Source organism: Typha latifolia, chromosome 6, assembly GCF_019914945.1.
Source record: "Typha latifolia isolate L0001 chromosome 6, TyphaL0001v2, whole genome shotgun sequence".
Classification (NCBI taxonomy): domain Eukaryota; kingdom Viridiplantae; phylum Streptophyta; class Magnoliopsida; order Poales; family Typhaceae; genus Typha; species Typha latifolia.
The window spans coordinates 4,721,546-4,745,030 of NC_133091.1; the positions used below are offsets into that span (position 1 = coordinate 4,721,546).

A 23,485-nucleotide genomic window follows, 5' to 3' on the forward strand; every position below is an offset into this window, starting at 1 on the left:
TTGTTGTCTTTGTTACTATCATGGAACTTCTAAAATTTATGTCAAGAAGATATTGAACTTTTCTTATACGTTCCTTGCTAGTGTATATATCACCTTTCCCAAGGCATTAACAAAATTTTCTACTCTTCAATCTTCAGTGCTTTTAACACTATTGAGGAAAAGAGAACATGTAGAATTTTCTTTTTTTAAGTTGAACTTCTCTTTGTGCTGTAGTCTTCTCCTTAGTGTTAATCTACGAGTCCTAGATTAAAAAGATAAAGTTGAGACTTTGATTGAAGCTAGACCATTTGAAAATCCTTGCTTTGCTTTTCTTTGTATTTGTACTTGTATTGAATTCTCTATTATCAGTCATAAGCAAGATTTTAGAATGTGTTCATGAAAATTTGTTCTAGAAATAGTTAGGGAGAGAAATATTCGTTACTTGACTTAACCTTTTACCTAGTTTCTTACCTAAACTTATATATCTTAAGATGATGACATTGTAAATCAATTTTTGAGAGCTGGGGAACAGTGCAAGGAGTTATGTGATTTACATTAGGTTTTGGCCATGGTTAGTAGGACTAGCCGATCCAAATCAGGATGGGCCAAACCTTCGGATCGGCCAAACCCGATTCCGATCCAGGTCCGATCCAAACTCTCCCTCTCTTTTGCTCTTTTGCTCTTTCTTCTCACTCTCTTTTTCTATCTTTCACTCTTTCCTTCTCTTTTTTTCTCTTTACCATATATTGTTTATCTTACGGAGAGATTTAGCTCCGGTGAGCTCTAACGAACTCCGGTATATAATTTTTTAATTTTATTTATATATTTCTTTCTTAGTTTTTTCATTTCTTCCACTCTCTCTCTTTTTCTTCTGTTTTCCTCTTTTTCTTCTTCATTGCATCAAAGTTTTTCTTTTTTCGTTTGATTTTCTTCCACTTGCTCTCTCTCTCTCTAATTTCTTATTCTTTTTTAGTTTTCACTACACTATAATTTTTATTTTTTTGTCATTTTTTCTAAATTTTTACAAGTTTTTCTATATTTTTAAATAATATTAAGAATTTAAATAATTAAAAAAATCTGATCCGATCTAAGCGACTGATACGACAAATACGTATCATTTTTTTGGAAGGTCGATCCTGATCCTGATCCCGATCCCGATTTTTCAAACCTTAGTTTTGACTATATGGGTGACTTTTCTGTCTTGTTGCATAATTTCATTTAGATTGGCAATAATTCTTGTTTCATCATCTAATTGATAAATAGGATGATGCTTATTTAGCTGTGCATAACTTCTCAATACGTTTCTTTTTGTTGAAGATCCTGATTCAGAAGTGGTTAGTTTTTCGAAACGGACTGTGAAGGATCTCAAACTACCTCCGACTTTTATGACACATATTGCACAATCTATCCAAGTAAGTAAATGTTTGCAGTTTGTAGGCTGTGTGTGTTTTTTTGTGCAATTTTTTTTGCTATAGTTCAAGCTAACTACATGCATCTTTCTCTGGTCCTCACATTTACATACTTTCCCAGATTTTCCTGTCCTTAAAATTTCCTTAGATGAATACTAGCTTGATTTCTTATGTGTACCCTAGCTTTCTTCTCTCATTGGTCCATCTTGTTCATTTGCACTTTAACTTGCACTCCTCCCTGAAGCCTACGTTGGTAAGAGCCTTGTGCACTCGAATACCCTCTTAAAGTTTTCAGTACTAGTGTACTACCATTATTTAGTATCATTTATTATCTGATAGCTTTCTTCCTGTGGATCTTTTTACATGCGCTCTACCATTTGAGTCTTGCTACCTGATTTTACCTCCTAGGTTTAGCTCAGTCCAGCAGCCAACAAGTTGTCAGCTTTTTAATATTTCTTAATTTGTGTCTTGCTGATTAATAGCTTCTTGTCCTTTTCATTAAAGACCCAACTGGCAGAATTTCGTTCATTTGAAGGGCAAGAAATGCATATTAAGGAGAAGATTGTGCCCCTCAAGGTTTGAACTTTTTTTGTTTTTTTTTAAATTTGTAATGATTGTGATTTCTGGTTTATATCTTGTAATGAATGGGATGATAGTGCATTCTACATAACTTTGACAACATGTGTGTTTGTTTTGCAGATTGACCTCCGAGTTAACAATACTGTAGTAAGAGACCAATTTTTGTGGGTATGTTCTTTTCACAATATTCATAAGATGTGGTGTAGAGGGTGTCACTTAGTGTCAATAAGGCTTGTCCTCATGCAGCTTACAGTGTAGGTTTGATCCTTCGAGACAAGCTTTGCACTAATAGGTGAAATGCTGCATGCTACTTTTAACTAGACCCTGCATTTGTTGGAGCCTGGTGCACTAGACAAATCTTTTTGTTTTGAACTTTTCCAACCAAGAAAAAGGTATCCTTGTATATGAGACTCTCTTCTACATGGGTCTGGGAAGGAGATATAGGCTGCCTTACTATCTCTAAAGAGGTTCTTGATCCATTCCAAGAAACCAACGACCTCTTGGAATGAAAGGGGCAAATTTTACAGTCTCACCAAGGGACTTTTCCTACTAGATAACTTTAATCAGCTGATATTTGGGCTCGTATCTTATTCTCTTTTAACTTGTTGGATGTCAGGACATAAGCAATTTTGAAAGTGATCCTGAAGAATTTGCAAGAACCTTATGCAAGGATCTAAATATTGGAGACCCTGAAGTTGGTGTAAGAAATTCTCTTTTATTGAAGATTATTAACAATTGTCTTGTTTTTCGTATAGAATACAAACTTAATGATTGGACATAAGCAATTGTTTTCACTCCTCTTCTATTGGAAACTGGGAAGTTAATACTACATTCAAAAAATAATTTGATTCAGTTGCATGTTCTTAGCGTCTCTTAATGAGTAAAAAAAAAGTCCCTTTTGTGATACAAATGTCTATCCCAATCTAGGACTGAATAAAGACAGCTATTTGGCCACATACACAATTGTTTTGTTTTACTAGTAAATGTAAACTAATTGTGTTCTGCTATTTTTCTCAAAGTTGGAAAACATGGTGAGACCCTTGAATGGATTGAAGTTTATTTATAAGATTCATCATTTGAGATCTATACTAACTAGAGGTTTACATATTTAAGATCTTGTTTAGTACGTTGTATAGGGCTAGAGGAGAATGTCTCTTTCGACGAGGAACACCAAACATCATGGACTCCAGATTGGCAAACAGAAATGTGTTGCAACTTGCAAGATCTTTCAAATTGCTCCTGCCTAAATATCTACTCACTTGAGGTCCTCTCTTCTTTAAAAGCCGGATAAAGTTGTTGTACCTTGTTTTGACTTTTAGTGACAAACCTAGATGATAATAACAAACATATATTATAATCAGCTTGTAAAAGATATGATATTTTTCAGACGTGCAGTTCTTACCTGTTTATTGGTGACACAAATTATTTTCATTTATTTCAACACAATGGTGCCATATTGATTAAACTGATGAACAATATGTACAGCCCGCGATTGCTGTTGCTATTCGGGAACAACTTTATGAGGTTAGATACTTAGATCCCTTCCATTGTGAATTGTTGGATGTTCTTTCTTCTAGCAGATGTTACATTTGGATTCCCATTATTTGCTTTAGGATTGACCATTTCTTGGAGATAGTTTGTGATTTGAAGAATAGTTTGTGATCACTATGTATGCATATATGCATATGCATATATATGTAAATGCATATATTTACAGAGTTTTTGACCAAACTAGCACTCTCAAAATTTTTTTACACATTTAGTATACTTTAAAATTTAAATATATGACTATGTGAGTTAGAAAATCGCTGATTGAGACGATTTTCTGGTTTGTTTGAGGGAAGGTAATTCTATATAAATCTTTTCTGGTTCAGCGACTTCCAAATATAAATCATTAATAGTATCAACAATTTATAGAAATTCTTTTCCCTCGTACTTGGTCATTTTCTTATTCATTTTTACATTTTTATATAAATCGCTGACGATATTGTGACTTATTTTGAAAATCACTGTCCCAATCAGCATTTTTTCAACTCACTCAGTCTTATATGTAAGTTAAAGGTGAATTATACACAGTAAAAAATTTGAGAGATGTAAAATAGTCAAAAATTCTATATTTACGTACATATACTTCTATATTAGACTCCTTTTTATATTTGTTGCATCATTACTTTATGAACCTAGGTTGTAAAGTGTGGTTTCAGTGAAATTAGGTCCTTAGCAATTTTCATCCAAATACAAAGTTCAGGTTAAGGAAGCAGAAAAGTTCAATATAGAAAAGGTAAGTACAATAACTGAATAAACAAGAAAAGTAAAGTGTAAGAAAACTTGTTGGACATTACTTTAATGTTGTATCCTCCTCCATTGGTTGTTCTCTTTGGCTTATGGGCTTTGTCTAAAGAAACTGCTCCCTTTACTGCTAAAATCTACCTGGGTTGGGAAGATTGTTATCTTGAGCAATGTAACTCTTTTTGGGCTTTGACATCTCTAAATCTTTTTGTAATAGCGGTGATTAATTGAGAACAATTTTCTTTAAACAAACTAATACCAACCATGGTCAAAGTTTGCTTAGATGGCCTTGTTCACATTAGGAATAGAGGTGAAATAGGATTAACAAATATGAATTATTATTACAAAATGAGAGATTTATTCTAGGAATAACTATTCCCGTGTTTACTTATATTATAGAATAATGGTGTAATAATTATGTTTGATATGATATAAAGTGAAGGTAAAGAAGAAAAAATTATTGAAGTATACTTCAATTTTATTTAAAGTAGATTGATAGAATAGATGATAAATAAAATAAAATATTTTATGTATGTAATGCATGCAATACACATATAGGGTGCAATTATGCAACGCTATATTTACGTGTACAGTGCAGTTAGCTTGGTATGCACAGCTAGGTTGATAGGTGTGCAACACACATGTAAGACGGTATTTTATGCAATGCTATATTTACATATACAATGTAGTTAGCTCGGTATGCACAGCTAGGCAAATAGATATGCAATACACATGCAGGGTGATATTTATGGAATGTTATATTTATGTATGCAATGCAGTTAACTCGGTATACATAGCTAGGTCGATAGTAATGCAATACACATGTAGGGCAGTACTTATGCAATGTTATATTCACATATGCAATGTAGTTAGCTCAGTATGCACAGCTAGGCCGATAGGTATGCAATACACATGTAGGGATCTACTTATGCAATGCTATAGTATTTTTCATACTATACAAATATTATTATATTTTATAGTCGAAAAGAACAAAATCTCATTCTACTTGGAAAATATATTTTTTTAGTTTAGCTTAAAACATGATATTATTAACAGTATTATATTACTTTTTTCCCAAATTTCCTATTTTATTATTTAAAGAAAGATTTAATTAGGTTAATATATTGTTTAAATAGTAAATATATTATTTTATCTATGAGTAAATATCTAATTTGATAAAATATTAGTTTATTAATGTTATATTTTTTATGTTATTAGTATATATAATTAATTATAAGATAATTTATAAAAATATTATATCAATTAAATACTATATTGTGTATATACAATTAAAATAATATTTAATAATAATACTTTTAAATTGTGCTTATTGTAAGAAATATTAAATTATTGGCATTTATATTTTTTAAGTTGAATTTTATTTATTTAGTGTAAAATAAAAAAAAATGATGAAAGGAGAGAGTAGAGAAGAGTGATAAATTATGATAAGATATTTGTCTTCACTTTAGAAACCCAACGACAACCTTGCGAGGTGATAAACAAGTCGGAATGGGCTTTGTTATGATCCAACAAAGATAAAAAAAAATAAAGAAAGAAGATTGAGACTGCCCCACCCACTTGTGAAGCTAATTCATCGTTGACTTTTTGACTTTTTGCGCTTGTGCCCTCTTAATTTGATGGAAAGATCGGACACCACTCTTTTATATACAAGTGCCCCTACTGAAAGAGAGGAGAGATGAGTAATGAATTATGATAAGATGTTTAAAAAAGATAAGAAATAATTGATAAATTATAATAAGATATTTAAGAGAAGTTGTAGTCAAATTAAGGGTAAATTGGTAATTGGTTTAATGTGTGGTATAATATGTAATTTTGATGAATAGTGTTTATATTTTTTAATATGGCTATTTTGATATTTAGTTGTTATTCTAGAATAAAATGTTACATTCTAGAATAAAAGTTTTTATTAATCCTGAAACGAACGGGGGCTTAGGCTCCACTTAGGTCCAACTAGGTATTTATCTCAATATCTTTATTATATTTTGCTATAAAAGAGAACTTAGGACTTGAAACTCGTTTTGATGTTGCCAGATTGGTGGATTCTAATGGATTTATGTTCTTATAATATTTTACCTTTTTGGTTTAGGTTCGGTTTAGCTCAAGTTGCGCCAAGCTCGAGCCGAGCCAGAAGCGATTTTAAACTTGAAATGAGCCTATTTTTAAACTGAGCCAGATTGAGTCAGACAAGAACCGACCTCAAGCCTGAAAGGAGCCCATTTTTAAGTCAAACTCAAGCCGAGCCATTAAAGCTTGAAATTTAAGATTTACCTATAAACTATAAAAATAATACACCTCTAATACATAAAAGTAGTATTAAATTATCAAAATAACAATATATATCACACCAAGTTCAATTTTTAATATAGAACTATATATCAAAATTTGGTTTAAAGCAAGTCCAAATTTTGACACCCAAATTGGAAGTTTTATCACTCGCTAAATATTACAATAAAAGTTATTTGTCACTTGCTAAATATTACAATAAAAATTACTTGTCACCTACTCTTAGCACCAAATGGAAGAGCATAGTGCATTATCCCCAGTGTTGCAGAACTTGAACCCACCTGGCTAAGGACTAAACACGTGGCAATAGTCAGAAAGTTTAGAAGATCATTTGAAATGTTATAGTTAAGAACATTATTTGGATTTAAAAGAAAGCATTAAAACATAACATATAAAGAGAATTTTGACTGGAAGGGTACTCTACTAAGTTCAAGAAGTTATAATATAATCCACATCAATTAGAAAGATATAAACAATGTGAAATACCAGTCATTCAAATTACAAACATTATCTTAAGATGTTGTATCATCATCCAACTACTATTCACGTCCAACAGTTTTTAGGTATAAAAAAGAAGGTAGAAAGAGTTTTCAGGTCTTATTGTGAGTAGCTTATATAAACTATAATAGAGAGATATAGCTAGTAAAAATCAAATTGAGTAAAGGTGAAAGACTGTCATCCCTCTTACAAACCAAGTTGCTACAAAAGTATATAATATAAGAAAGCTAGAAACAAGTGATCCAATAATAACTGTCCACAATTGGCATCTGTATGCATCCATAGTTTTCTTAAGGTGCAACCCAACAGAAGGCGAAGACAATTGGGTGTTTAAATTTCTAATCATCTTGAATTTTATGGTCTCTTTCTACAATAAAGTGACAATCTGTTTATAGGTCATTTTTAGAAGATGCAGCATATTTCAGATATATGAAATGTTCTTGCATGTAGATTATTATTAGATAATTTGTTCGTATACTGAGTTGTCAGTTAGATAAGGAATCTAATAACAAATAATTCACCTGATTTATCTACTGGTATTTTGGAGTGCCTTGGAGTTGATATCTTTGTGATCATGATCTCTATAAGATCATTCAACATCCATCTTTATGCCAAGATATAGAGCTATCAGATTAAATAGCTAAATTTACCTATATTTTACTGGTATTTTAACCCACTGTAGGGCAATGATTGACTTATCACATATTTTTGCATAACATAAGAATTAACAAGTTAGATATCCATTTGATGAGATTTAAACACCATCTTGCTTTTGAAAAATGAAAATTGAGCGGCATCTGTTGAGTTTGGAGATAGTAGGAGACATTTATACAATACTTTCCATTTATACAATTAAAACTTGTGGAATTTTCTCTAAGAATCTTTCACAACTATATTAAAGTATAATGAATTTTTGGATGACTATTTTTATGTTTCTACATTACATGAAATGGTATTATCAAAACATTGGCGGGAAGATTGGATTTGATTAGTCTGTTCCTAACATGCATTTTGTCAAGTATTGCTCGTAATCATCGCCATGTTTTATATAACAGATTGCAGCTCAAAGTATTTCATCAGTAAGAGAAGCTAGGTTAGGAAAAAAAGGTCGGCGTGGGGCAGAAACTGTTACAAATAGGTCAGTGTATTCTGGTGATGGCATTATATAAGTCTTTCTCCTTTAATCAAGAATATGCTATGATACATACCTATTACGGTATTCTGATGGTTTGAGTTTCATTTCTTGTGTTGTTTCCAATTAGTGAAATGAAGGTGAATAATTTTTTGTTATGCAGTAAAGCAGGCAACAGTGCCTTGGACTTGGTAAAGTATTTTGGCAGCAAAGGAAGTGTCATTCGGTAAGATTTTACTCTCAAATGTCTTCTAGTAATTCAAGGTCTGTGTACACATCATGAAACTGAAATTAGTAGTTCTTTCTCCCTGCAAAAGAATGTAATCAGAGAAAAAGGGAATAATCTAACCTAGATGACACTAAGGCAACTATTGCATGAGGAAAGCAATGTTATTAGGCCAAAGTTATTATAAATTATAATGAATGTTGTGCCACAACTCTTTCAGATCAAGTTTTGTTTGGGGATGTGTATAGCTGGATTTTGTTGTGGGATGTTCCATTATCCTGGATCCAGGAGACTTAGTTTTGGGACAGGGTAATAAAAGTAATACCATTACAGGTACTACTACAATCGTCATCAATTCAATCACCTCTTTGAGGCCAAAATGCAGGATTCTTCAAGGACAAGGCAGTTCCACCATTTGGAGGACCTAATAAGGCTAATAATGTCCTTCAATTCTTGAAGAAATAAATCTGTTAATTTTTTTTTCCGAGCAAACACAGAAAATGTTTGGAGGAATCCATCTGGTATTCCTCAGTTATCAAGATAGAAACTAAATTTGTTTATGATAGGACTACTGCAGAGTGGCCTAATACACTATTATCTCCATAATTGTACAAAATCACAAGTAGGTCTGTGCCAAAAAACAAACTCCGGTTATCTTCTTGCATATGAAAGATTTTATTTTTATTATCTGGCATATCTCTAAATATATTTTGTTACAACTCAGGAAAAGGAAGGAGTGGTACTTGTATGAGCCCATTGTTGATATTTTATCAAATGAGGAAGTTGGGGCTCTTGATGCAAGAGAAGAGCTGAATGCTCGGTAAGTATACTGACTTTGGTTGCATTATAGTTCTGCATGTGTAGAAATGGTAGACTTAGAACTAGGACTTCAGCATCCAAGTTAACATTGTGCATTAGGAGTGAGTTTAACATCGCAAGCATTCCTTATAAGAGCCATAGAGTGGCAAAATCTCATTTCTTTTGATGTTCGAAGTTATTATGTGTTTACATGGGCTAACACCAGCTTTAAGCAATTCTTTCTCTTCTTTTCTTATCCCATGGCATGCCCAGTCCTCTTCCTTATGCAGTCTCTAAACTATATAGAGATTCAAGGAAAATGCAGAAAAGAAAATGTTAATCCAGTATCTTGTTGGTAAAATGAATCCAACGCGCCATAACTTGTCTTGCTTTCTGCAGGTTGAAGAGAAAGTTAGATGAGAAAGAATAAAGCTTCCAGGCATGCTTTCCCAGGGCGGAAATGCACCTATTACCTTGGCATCTGCACCAAAAGGCTATGCTTCACATACACATCTGAATATCCGGCTCTGCTGATGTGAATCTTTACTGTCAATGTGATGAAAGTTGTTGCCTGCTGCCCAGGCAAATTAGTTTATGAAAAGGCTAACAGCATTTAATTAATTTAGTTTAGGTGGATACTTGACTAAAGAAAAATAGCTCCTTGTAATCAAGTATAAACAGTACAATGTTCACCGCTCAGCAGTTGCCAAAATGGATGGCTGTATTTGAGAATCAGCACCTTTGTTGTGCTGGCAAAGCTATATATAATCCAGAATATGAGGCAGGCGTTGCCAATTGCCATTCATTTTAGAGGACAACTTGATATTATCTTGTGATCCTGAAGCTTCTTAAGTTTTTCCTTTCCTCTGTCATATAAAGATGCAAGCACAAAATGAAATTTAGTCTTTACTGCTGATGTTGGTGTTAGCGACAACATCCTTATTGTTGATAGTGGTGATGCTTATGATAGACTGTAAATATTCACTTCGATATAGGATGTCAAATATCCTAGTCGAATTAGTACTTGATCATCATTTCACCAGTAGTCTCCACATGAACATAATCCACCAGCAAAGTGATGAAAGCGGTTCGTATCTCTTAGAACAATCTCTCGGCCAATGATCCCAGAAATGATCTTCATTACTGTGTGGCAATCTCCACAGGTTCTCAGGTTCTTCTTGATGCAAATGGGTGCACTAACAGGCAAACTAATAAGCCCAAATGCCAGAGCAAGCCTCTCACTATGGCACCACAAGTTCTGCTCCTTGTACTCCCCCATATCATTCACCGCACACCGGGCATCGGCAACGTACCCTTTCTCCCTCACCAGCTCCTCTAGCTTCCTCAACATGGCATAGATCTTCTCGCTCTCCCGGTGGGACCTATCATGCACGGTGAACACATGCGTCGTGCTTCCAATATCAATCCAGCTGCACCCAGTCTCTTTTTTCACCCCATTTGAGCTCATCAATCTCCTCACCTCCTTAGCTTCCTCCAGCCTTCCATAGGATGCATACATGTTTGACAGCAGCACATAGTTTCCAGGGTTATCAGGCTCCATCTCAAATAGCTTTTGAGCAACCACTTTTCCTAGTTCTAAGTCTTCACAGTTCCTGCAAGCTCCAAGCAGAGCCCCCCACACTGATGCATCTGGCTCAACCGGCATTGTGTCGATGAACTGCTTTGCGTCATCTAGGCAGCCAGCACGACCGAGCATATCAACCACGCAGGCATAATGCTCGTTCCCTGGTGCCAACCTATGAGTCTGAGACATTGAATTTAAGTACTTGAGCCCTTCTTCTACTAGCCCATTATGACTACAAGCTGAAAGGACGCAAACAAATGTAATGTAATCTGGCTCAATTTCTCTTTCAAGCATTTCATTGAACAATGCTATAACGCGGCTGCCGTGGCCATGCTGCTGAAAAGCAGCGATCATGGCAGTCCACGACACAATGTTGAGGTGGTTCTTTGTCTCCTCAAATGCTCGGTATGCATCAAGTAAGGTTCCACATTTGGCATACATAGTAATAAGCGAGCTCCCAACGCAACGGTTAGCTGCAAACCCAGATTTTACTATCAAAGCGTGAATTGTCGCCCCTTGAGCCCATACAGCGATGCCCACCAATGCATGAAGCACTGTCGAAAATGACGCCTCATCGGGAAGAATTCCCTCCCTCATCACTGATCTGAAACAGCTGCAAGCTTCTCCAAATTGGTCGTTATGGACCCAACCCATCATTAAGATGTTCCAAGCCACAACATCTCTATCAGTCTCAGGATCGAACATCTCCACGGCATTGCTGAAGCAACCACATTTGCTATACATGTCTACGAGCGAGTTCTTGACGTAAACCAACTTCTCCAACCCAAGCTTCAGAACATGCGCATGCAAGCTTTGGCCGAATCCCAATTCCCCAGCATTAGCGCAAGCGCTCAAGGTACTCGAAAAGCTCACTTGGTCCGGCGCCAGAGAGCAATCCCTTACCAACTCTTGAAAAGTGAAGATGGCGTTTCTATACAGCTTATTTCGTACGTAGCCCACCATGAGCGCGTTCCAAGAGACGAGGTTTCTCTGAGGCATTTCGTCGAACACCTTCCTCGACGCCGCCATGTCGCCGCACTTGGCGTACATGTCGGCAATGGCGCTGGCCACGAAGACACTCGACTCGGCGCCGTGTTTAAAACCGAGCGCGTGGACTTGCGAGCCGTGGGTTCGTACGCCAGTCTGTGCGCAGGCATGGAATGCGGCGGAGAAGGTGTGGGGATTTGGGCTAAGCGTTGAGGTCTTCTTCAGCTGGGAGAAGAGGGAGAAGGCTTCAAATGGGTGGCGGTATTGGGTCAAGTGGGCGATTAGAGAAGTCCAGGTCACGACGTTGGTATACTTTCTGGCGCAGTTGAAGGTGAGAATGGCTTGGGTCAATTGGCCAGACTTGGCGTAGAGGTTGATGAGTTGGGTGAGGAGGAGGGGGTTGGAGAGGTTGCGGGTGGTGATGAGTTGGGTGTGGATTTGGGTGGGGTGGTTTGGGTTTGGATTTGGGGTTTGGATGGTGGCGGCGGTGAGGAGGGTGGCGAGGTACGTAGCTTGGGTAGTGGTGGGTTTGGGTGGTAATCTCATAGGATTTGGAGAGGGTTAAGGGTGAGATTGGAACTCTCATAATATATATATATATATATAGAGAGAGAGAGAGAGAGAGAGAGAGAGAGAGAGAGAGAGAGAGAGAGAGAGAGACTACATGATTTGGTAATTTAAGTTTTGGATATTGGTAATTTGGTATCTAAAGTTAACAATGCCTTCAGGGGTAGTGCTGGAATAAAGCAAAGTCCCTCCCTATAATAAGAATAATTAGATTGGATAATTTAGTTAATCTTTTATGTTAAAATGGGTCACAGTGGGCTAATAACTATAGTTACAACAAATTATCAGATACATATTGATCTATGGTTCCATCTCTTACATATAACAAGGGGATAATTATACTTAAGACCATATAAAGTCTAAATTATTAGATATTTTCAAATGCACCTCCTCATTTATGTTTTAGTACATATTGACCTACTAAACTAATAAAAAAAATTATCACCTCTCTAATGGTATTAACAAAGAAAATATCAAATTACGAATTTTATTCTCAACTTTTCTCTATTTTTCCCCTATAAAATGGAGCGATATGGCCTAAATTGATCATGTGATACTCACATATTAATTTTAACAGAAAAATCTAATGTATAACCAATGATAAAAGACATTTCAAAGGTCTTTCCATTATTAAGGATTCAGTGTCATAAAAACTAAATAAGGGGGTTTATGTGAAAATAGACAATTGTTTAGGAGTATTGATATAATTATCACTATAATAAAATTAAAAATATAAAAATAAATATAGAAAAATAAAATAATAAAATTATTTATGATATAATAATTAATGAGTTCAACAAAAAAATATATGAATATATTAGGAAAAGTTTTATTATTTTAAAATCTATAAGCTAAATTCTCATAGAGTCTGATATCATAGGATGAATATAGAGATACCAATATTAAGGGTGTATTTGTTTGCTAGAAAATTGAGTTCAATAAATTGACTGACTTTAATAAAATAACACTCTTCTTTTAAGAAAGGAAATTAAAAATAAGAAGTGAAGTTATTTTGATAAACAAGAAAATCACTTGTTTGATATATTTTCTGTGACAAAATATCAAAATGAGTACTTTTTTACCCCACTTCTACTAATCAAACACCTCCTAATGGTGAGATTTTGAACTCTCATCCTAGTGAGTTTTACCCTTGGAGCTAATGTTAGGATACTCCCAAGGACCTACTAACTTAGATAAATATCTAATTTGGGCTATGGTAAATTTCAAATTATCCTAAAATTAAATTACTTTCCTAAACTTTCATTATATCACTTCACCCCTATGTAGTTTAGAGTAATATAAAATAGTAAACTTCTTCATCCAAACTTAACAAAGAAAATATAAATTATCATAATACCCCTATAATATTAATACTCTCATTATTTTAGTAAATATAAATCTTTTACTTATATTTTAGAAATGGTTAAAACTTTTCATTTTATGATTGTATGAAGTATATAGTTAGATAATTACTAAAATTTGAGGCCTTTAATTTTATATTGGAGAAGATATTTTTTAAGAAAGTTCGTAAACCGGTTATACTATTAGCTTCAAACAATCGAATATAACTTGAACACAAGAAAAAAAAAGGGGGGGGGGAGGCAAGATAAAGTGATTACTCTAGACATGCCCCATGCTTGGCTAACAGACCAAATTATAAAATATCAAATACAAGCACTCCGACATGATAAGAGATATAACGGGTAGGATGGCAGCCTAGAAGCAAACCTCCCGTTTGGCAGTAGAACTAGAAATCGGAACAACAAAAATCTTAAAAGAAGTTCAATAATGGAGCTAGAAAGGTAAGAATATCATAACGGACGCAATCAACACATATGATGAGACTATTAAAAGACCTAACACGCATAGCATACCTACAAAATCAAGCAAAGAACTAAAATAAAAACAAAACTAAAATGGTTCCTACGAAGTGGGGAATACAATGAAGGAGGGAGGGAGTTGATCTAATATTTATATCTACGTACAACACACACAATCATTATCACATACATATACACATATAAATAAAATGGAGGGAGAAAGTCTAAGGTAGTAGAGCAATCTTGCATCGGAGCAAAACCAAAGGCAAAGTAATGGAGTTAGAGCTTGGAGGCTAAGCCACAATAAGCAACCTCAAGGACGGTAAGGCATAGGGAAATAATAGCAACTAAGCCAACGTAGAGGAAGGGAGGAAGATAGCGGATCATAAGCCAAGGCATAAGAGACAAAGCATGATTTGAGGCTAAGGCAAGTATCACACTTAGTGCAAGGGTATAGAAACATAATAGAATGGCTAGACGGGACAATATGGAGAGGATAATGGTGAGATAGGAGGATCCAAGATTGTGAGGAGGGCGCTGATGAAGGAGGAGGTCATATAAAGGGCAACAGTGAGGTGAAAGATGAATGTTAACAGAGAGTGAGTGAAAGAGAGAGAGAGAGTCTTAAGGGAGCTATAAAGTGGACGATGGTGAGGGTGGATGGGGAACAATGAAGCCAGGGAAGGAAGGAGGACGAACAAGATAAAGAGAAAAAAGTAAAAAAGAAAAAAAATCTCTAAGGATGGGGAATGGAAGAGTTACTAATGGTGGCGAGGAAGCACATGTAGATGAGGAGAAAATCACTAACCCAATAGAGTGATTTAGTAGGGCTAGCTTGTTATTTGTAAATATAACACTTTTTAAAAACTAATTTATATAGAATAAGATAAAAGATGTTGAAAGTATATTTTAATTATTTTTATATCAATAACCAGTTGATTGTAGCCAAACTGGTTGGTACAATTGAGATGGATGATGAATAGGAAACGAGCAACGTAGCATTAACTAAGATGGTTTTGGATATATTCAAAAATTAAATGAGATCTCATAGTGGACTAGTATGGATGACTAGTCCTACAGACAGAGAAAGACCCCCAACTAATCTATTTAAAGAACCCTCTCTCAACAAATAATAAATAAATCACACTTAAGTTTTTCTTAATGAAAGAGGGAGTTTTAATTCCATTGAATAAAAAGTACATATTAAAGGCCATTCCAGAAACGCCTGTAGATCTCTGTATCAAAGCCGTATACAAGAAGGAAACGTCCAACCAATCAAGACACCTCATAACCAGAGCTTGACACGGCTCTCTTGCAACATTAGCGAAGTTTTCTTCCTGTTAGGAATCGCCATCACAGCTAGCATGCAAATAGACTTTATTTTCTCGAGCTTATCCATTAATTATTCGTTGACAAGTCAACGTCACACGTGGCACTTACTTATCCTTCCCACGACGCCCCCCCCCCCCGTGATGATGCGAAGCACGTACACTGACAGTTGACTCTTTGCGTATGGAGTCAACTTTTGACTGGATAAGCTTGAAAGTATTTTAGGATAAATTATAAATTAACTTGTCTTAACAGAACCATCAAATTATTATAAATATTATTAATTATTACATTATTTGAGCAACTAAAAATTTTCTGAGAGACAGAAACTAGAGGACAGAAAAGGAAGAAAGGCAAACGTTATTTTAAGTTTGAGGAATGAGATATGGTGAGTAAATTTAATGCATATATATTTTGATAGGAAAAAGATTTCTAAGAATTTTTTAAAGAATTTTGATTTTATTTCGGTTAAGTTTAGATGAAAAATATAACAGTTTCAAATTAATTAAGATCAAAAGATGGAGAGGCAAAATAATACAAATTAGAGTTTACGAGGTAGTTTAATTTTAGGATATTTACAAATCACGCTCTATATTTTAACTATTTTATGATTCATAATCGTCTTTGAGGATTTTATAATTTGATATTTTTTTTCATATAATTCTCATTTAACATCCTGACGTTATTTTAACTAACTAATATCGACCATATTACTGAAATACCTTCACCATTCCCTCTTATTTCATATATTCCTCTACCATCTTCCTTACCTACCTCCTCCACTATCGTTATTTTCATCACTGCCACCATCTTTTCTCATCTTCCCCTCCCTCCCTTCCTCGCTCCTTCTCCTCCTCCTCTTCTTCTTCTTTAGAAAGAGAAAAAAAGGGTGAAGAAGACAAAGAATAATTTATGTATTTATAAATTATTTTATATATTATAATAAAATATTTTTTTTAAGTGCTAACTAAGTTAACTAAAGGTGTTAAATAAGAATTATATGAGAAAATGAGGGACGAATTATAAAATCCTTAAATACGGATGTGAGTTACAAAATAGATAAAATATAGGGTGTAATTTATAAAAATCACTTTAATTTCAGAATTTATAATTTATCTGTACAGGAGTAATTCGTAAAAATTCATCAGGCAGTGCCGCAACTCTGTTGGCCGACATCGTCTAGCGCGGGGGCCGGGGCCCAGCAGGCCACGTGGTACTATTGCGATCGCAAAGTTAAAAGAGTCCAGCTCAAGATTCTAACCAATCACAGAACACCCATAAGAGCCAACCAACTCGTGCCACATGTGGAGAAAGGCCAGCTGTCAGCGTAAAACAGAAGTAAGAGAGACAGGAATCAAAATCCGCGTGCTATCTTAGCAACCCGAAGAATCGACACAGCTGATACGTGTCGTCATCTCAAGGGGATAATTACATTGTCATCACGCGCCATGCACGAGCTACTCCTCTATAAAGAGAGAAGAGTGAAGAGAGAAGAGAGAAGCTTCTCTACTCAATTATTCTTCTCTCTTTACCATCTCTCTCCTTTGTCTTCTCTCTCCCTCTCTCTTTCTCCTTATTCTCAAGTGAATTTTATTTAAGTTAGAAGAGAAAAACTAAGTGAAAGAGTAATGGGGGACGGCACAGCCACTTGCGTAGATATCATTCTGGCCATCATCCTCCCACCTCTTGGGGTCTTCCTCAAGTTTGGCTGCAAGGTATATATTAATCTCGTGCATCCGCTCTTCTCTCTCAATTGATATATAACCTAAAAAAAAACTAACTAATCTCCCTTTCGTTCTGGTAAATATATATATATAGGTGGAGTTCTGGATTTGCCTGCTACTCACTATACTTGGCTACTTACCTGGAATCATCTATGCCGTTTGGGTCATCACCAAGTAAAAATCCCACCGTCTACTCAAGGAAAAGGTACGTAAGAATTACTTACATCTAGTTACCTGTTTGTGTAATTGGGTTGGTTAAACTGTTAATGGAGTTGGATTTAGAAATATATATGATTATTGTTTGGTTTGGCAGGAGCTAGTGGTGGTGGATGGTAGTGATTTCTACCTTCTAGACTCGACTTAATTGGCAGCTGCTGGTGGATTCTTCTTCTTTGGTGGTGATTGATGTGATATTTTTTTATATATTTGCCTGTCACTTCTTTTGTAAGTTTGTCTGCATATATATGTGGGAGAGTTATTAATTATTTTGTGTGTGATTATGTCATTTGTATAAGGAGGGTATATATCTCCGCCGTTTGATGTATGTTGCTTAGTTGAAGATGTGATCAGCTTATTAATAAACTCGAGGCATTATACTTCCTTCTTTATGATGCGTAGTGGAAGATTTTCGTCCTTCTTTATTATATATCGTTAATATTCTACCATATATATTTATCATCTGGCCCTAATTTTAGTTAAATTTAACCTGGTGGCGAATGGAAGAAAAAAACTATTTCTATTGTTTCTAAAATATATATTTGGAATACATGTCAACAAAATTATTACTGAAGGGGAATGCTACCATTGCAGTGTTATATGAAAAATTATTTTAAGCAGGAGTACTGTAGTCATTACACATATATAATTAATTTGACTAACTTATGATTAAGCAAACTTACGGTAGGATATTTTTGAGGCAATAAAATAAAGAGATGGCACTAATAATAAATATATACTGTTTTTTTATTATAATAAATTTCTATATCTAAAAGAGATAAAAGATCATTCTAGTTAGGGTGGTTACAATAAGTTGGTTTGGCTTCATGTATTTGAAAAAAAAAATTATATTTACACATGTAAAATATAATATAAAAAATCAATTATTTAGATTATATATCTCATGAAATATATTTTTTTAAAGGCTAAGAAAAAAGAAAGATATAAATACTTTTATGGGATAATTACACTAAGAACTATTACTTATTTTCACATACATTTCTCATCTTCTTTTAGTAGGGGACATCAAATGATCATTTTATGTTCAATTAAAATTATCCATAGAGGCATAAAATTAATTATGTAACACTTACGTATCATTTTTATCCTTTAAAACAAAAATCTATCTGAAGGTATAACTAATGGAAGGGATTTTAGAAGTTTTTCATAGTTAAGGGGTCAATGTCATGCAAAAAGAAAAGGTGAGGGCCTACGTGGAAATGAGCAATGTCTAGATATAATGTTGTCTTTATTATTTGATACTATAGATGTTATATCTTAAAACACATTCGGGCTCAACGAGGAATCGACCCGTCACCTACTGAAAATTGACAACTGAGGTTTGGGCCCACTTGGGCATAATATAATCCTACGTAGTGAAATTAAATCTTGTCCGCTATCTTAATAGAGTTGGTCGGTACTATCCTCGTGACCAACAAAGTTATAGGTTCCGTGGGTTCAACTCTAATTCCAAATAATATTGTGAAAATATTATTTGATAGTTTGGTGGCTTAACTCAACGGCTCAATTTGGTTGTTGGCTTGGCAATAGAGTTGGCTTAGAGGAGCAGCTCAGCAGCGTGACGATTTGGAGCAGGTTTCGACGACGTTTGGTTCGGAGCAATTGTTTGATGAAGCACATTGCTTGAAGTCTAGACTAGACAACTTTATTATATTTACTAAAAATATAGTTAAGTCTAAGTGTCTCTGCATTTAGGAAAGATTGATTCTTTATTCAGTGCATATCTAACATTCGGACTCATGAATGATAAAAAAAAATTAAGTATCATTCTACTTCCAATTGGATCTCTTATAGGGGATGGGCTCAAATTGAAGGCTAAATTTTTTTTTGTAGATTTATATTGAATTTAAGAGTTGAGTTACATGAGTTACAGCGCTACAGGACTCTTACAATTTAATTATATTTAATTTTTTAATTTAGTATATAAAATTGAGTGTATATATTTTTTTAGAGTTAATATATATCTCTCTAGAGTATAAATTTAGAAAATATTGGAAGAGTCGGTTAATTTTACATCAATCTTCTTATTTATTTTTTTGTGTCACATTAATTTACTTCTTTAATTATCAAATAACTCTCTATTTGACGGTGATAATGAAAAACATCAAATGAATATCTTACCCTCAGCTTCTTTATCGTTCTTTCCTCTTAACTAAAAGTAAAATAATTCCTAAGGTGCTTAAAGTTAATCATGTGACAGTTAATATGATAAATTTTAATAGGAAAATTAAATAAGTATTTATAGAAGAAATATTTTCGACTGTTTAACACAGTTATATGGTCAATGTGTCACAAATCAAACCTCCCCAACCATTATTTAATTTTATATAAATATTTTTATTTTTAATTTTTTTGACCCTTTGACTTTCTCAACTATTATATATATATATATAATAGAAAATATTAATTGATTATCTTACCCTTAATTTATTTTCTTTTTTTTTAATTAAAGAGTAGAATAGTTCCTAAGAGGCTTAAAATTGATCACAGAAAAATACAAGAGAAATATTTCAATTGTTTTACATAGTTACATGGTCAACGTATCATAAAAAAATAAATGGTCGGAGTCTATACGAAGATAGTTCAAGAGTAATTCTTCTAAATATTTATGAGGTATTTATAATATGCAATAGAGTGTTACATAAGGGATGCACATTGCAAGTTATACTCTTACTTTTATTTGTTTTACCTTCTCACCTTCTAAATGCAGCAAAGAGGAAGAACCAAAGATCCTGATATCTTTCCTTTGAGCTCCAAAATGGAAGGAAGAGGAGGACACCTTGAGCAATATATGGTTCAGAGATCAACAGCCATGCATACATAATGTTCCACACTAATTTATGATAATGCCAAGTGAGCTGAGAAGAAGATGATGAGTGATGCAACGACTCCACTGTCCTTTCCTGACCCCTCTCATGTCCTCTGGTGACGGGCCACTTACCCCACAACACATGCCCTTCTCTCTATCCATGAATTAAAGCACACTAACTTGCCTTTTACTGGGGTCAATTCCAACTTGTTTGTCTAATCTACTAAAGGAAAGTCGTATTGGTCGGGTGCTTTGGTCCTATAACTACTAAAGGTGATGATTGACCAGGCCGAGCCGAGGATTTTTTATTTTTATTTTTTCCGATTGGACTTAACTATTTGTTTATAATTTGACTCACCAATCATTTGGATCGAGCTAAAATACTATGTCCCGTTATCGCCCACTAGCCTATTCAATATCGAGTTTCGTTTGGGCGTAATTGCTTAGCATAATAGGTCAAAATTAAAAAATATTATATCTTATCAAGCCAAACAAAATGAATGATCATCTTTAACCACCACCGTGAATAAGATATCTTAGGTTGAGGGTACAAAATAGACAAGTGGATGCATTGTGATTTTGGTTTGTTGTAGAAGGATTGACTTAATTATCTATCTATCTATATAAGATTTTATAAGATTTTTGTTACATAATGAACGTTATTTTAACATAGACAACCTCTTTAACCAAAGAGATGACAAAATCACGAACCCCCTTAAAACATATTGATATATTTCACAAAGCAATAGAAACATGCTTAAGTGTTTAAGTACCATCTTGAATGTGTTTCATACAATTAACTATTCTCGTAAAATAAAAGTTCTCTTTTTGGTACGCAACCCGATTCTAGATCAAACTTTTGCAAATGTGTTATTGGTAGGGTGTAGATGTCGATGATGACAACTCGATTCAGCACATCCTATGTGATTGATCAATCTCTCATGTAGAAACAACAATTAAACATGTATAAATGGCTCTCCTCATACTTGATGTAAAGTATGCCTTGTGGAATAACCAATAACTCTAAGTTAGAACTTGATCTCATTTACATTCTCCTTGGATCGATGAAAGTTCTTAGCCTATGTTTTAGCGTCGCCAATGTGCTGCAAGTTATAGTTAGTGTTTGATTTGCACTTAGAAATCATAGTTAAATAGTTCCCCACAATTTATATAGAAAGTTAAAAACTTCAAGTGAGGGATCAAAAAATGGGTTGGATGAATAGCATGTTGTTTGACATGCTATTCAGTTTTGTGAAAGTTGTTTGACACCTTTAAGTGTTACCTAGATGCTACTAAGTTTCTTTTATAAAACATGCATTCCCTATTCACCTAACACTATCCATCTAGCACAATAACAAATGCTAAATTTTTTAATTTTACTTCTTTTTCACTTGAATATTCAAGCTCTTTGAATGTAACACTTTTTCATTAGTAATGTATCTTGATCATACATAGTTTTTAGATTATATATCATAAATATTGAGTGCTTTGGGACCACAAATTTTTTGTTACAATATTCTGCACAAAGTATCCTAATTCGACTAAGGGAAGAATATAAACTTTAGATGCTTATATAAAGACATAGAATGATACTCTTCTAGACATCGAATAAAGGCATTCTATGGTGCAAAGAGTCTTCGAAGAGGTACAGAGAGTGACGAGGTTGGTAATATAGGATAAGCAAGGATATGTTGATGGGCTATTATTATCCTATCAAAAGCTCGTAGAGAATCGATACATGATAGCAATAAAATGTGCTAAGGAATTCTCTTGTAGTCTGCCTTTTAGGAATTTTTTTGTACTAGCTATATATATGTGTAAGGATTATTCTATCTGAGATGAGTTAGAATCATTTTGTTATGTGTTTTGTATATTGCATTTGTTGATATGCCATAATTTTTTGCTACTAAGAGAGTTTTCCACTACTAAGAGGACTTTTTGTATGTATCTTAGGTTAGAGTTGCTGTGATTATGTTATTCTCTTTCGATATTTGGCGAGATTGGATCACATACAAAGTAAAAGAATGCTTTTAAAGATTAATATTAGGTTGTAAATAACAACTAATATCAAAACTAAGGGTGAGGTGAATCTTAACGATTTAGGAGAATTAACAACTGTGAGACTTATAAATTGATTAGTCTTGCTATTCAAGCTCAAGTCTATAGAATGGACTTATTCATATGATACAGTGTAACTTTATCTTTGGCGCAAAGAAATAATTTACTAAGCGTGTGTTTGGCTTGAAGCTAAGACTAATCCTTGAACTTGGTTAGGACCACTAATAATGTTTAGTATCTAAATATTATTTTATCCCTAACTAAATTTAAAACCAAAGAGAGATAGAGTACAAAAAAAAAAGTCTCCGTTTGAATTTACTATTGGAATGACTTGCATTTATCTTTTATATATTTAATTATGACACATCCTTAGTTTTCTTTAAGAAAAATAAATATTTTTAACTTTTTTCGATCACACCTAAAGAAAAAAAAATGACACCTATTTTAAATTATCTCTCATATATTCTCAAATTTCCTCCAAAATGAACACATTTCTCTCCAAAAAAAAAAGAAAAAAATCAAAATTTATAAGCTTGCAATGACTTATAAGGTGGTTGCAGGCTTAAAAGCTTCTCAGCCCTCAAGCGGGGCTTGTAAGTCGCCTACAATAGCTTAATATCTTTTTTTTTAAATTATATTTTTATTATTGAGAATATATTAAAAAGAATGTAAACTTACATGAGTGCTTATAAACTTGCAACACTGAAAAAATCCCACACTTTTGCTTGCTTGCTTGTAACAAAAAATATAATGTAACCTTAATGATTGTAAGCTTACAAGTCTTATGCCAGCAAGCTCTTAAAAACTTGAAATATTTTTTTGCAAAACAATATATCTATTTAATGGCTGCAGGCTTACAAGCCTTAAGCTTGCAACTATTTAGATTTCTTTCAAAAGAGAAACATCATTCAAAAACAAAATTTTAAATACTTATATTTTGATAATAATATGCTTCAAAGTCAAAGAGTCAAATAGCATTTTACTCCATTAATATAATATATCATCAATCTCTCTCTAAAATTAATATTCTTTTTACCTTTTCATATCACATCATCTGTAATAATGATACTCCGTATCTTTTTCAAAGACAAACACTTAATTCTTTTTAGACTAGTTTAAGCTACATAAAATGAGGCTAATATAGAGGAGAGCGGC

At 33.8% G+C, this 23,485-nt stretch overlaps 3 protein-coding genes across 3 annotated transcripts; 2 read left to right on the plus strand and 1 right to left on the minus strand.

The window, feature by feature from the left end:
* Positions 1-1,186: 1,186 nt before the first annotated feature.
* On the plus strand, positions 1,187-10,042 carry LOC140791380 (chromatin structure-remodeling complex protein BSH). The gene is made up of 9 exons (XM_073141929.1): positions 1,187-1,391; positions 1,893-1,964; positions 2,088-2,135; positions 2,584-2,667; positions 3,453-3,491; positions 8,114-8,196; positions 8,354-8,416; positions 9,141-9,236; positions 9,614-10,042. Exons 1-9 carry the CDS (start codon positions 1,365-1,367, stop codon positions 9,642-9,644), a joined length of 543 nt encoding a protein of 180 aa, XP_072998030.1. The 5' UTR covers positions 1,187-1,364; the 3' UTR covers positions 9,645-10,042.
* A 208-nt stretch (positions 10,043-10,250) lies between these two features.
* Positions 10,251-12,332, minus strand: LOC140790529 (putative pentatricopeptide repeat-containing protein At5g52630). The gene has a single exon (XM_073140647.1). It carries the CDS (start codon positions 12,330-12,332, stop codon positions 10,251-10,253), a length of 2,082 nt encoding a protein of 693 aa, XP_072996748.1.
* Positions 12,333-16,989: 4,657 nt separating this feature from the next.
* Positions 16,990-17,834, plus strand: LOC140791383 (hydrophobic protein LTI6A). Its single transcript, XM_073141933.1, has 3 exons — positions 16,990-17,217; positions 17,321-17,431; positions 17,540-17,834. Exons 1-2 carry the CDS (start codon positions 17,131-17,133, stop codon positions 17,402-17,404), a joined length of 171 nt encoding a protein of 56 aa, XP_072998034.1. The 5' UTR covers positions 16,990-17,130; the 3' UTR covers positions 17,405-17,431; positions 17,540-17,834.
* Positions 17,835-23,485: the final 5,651 nt, after the last annotated feature.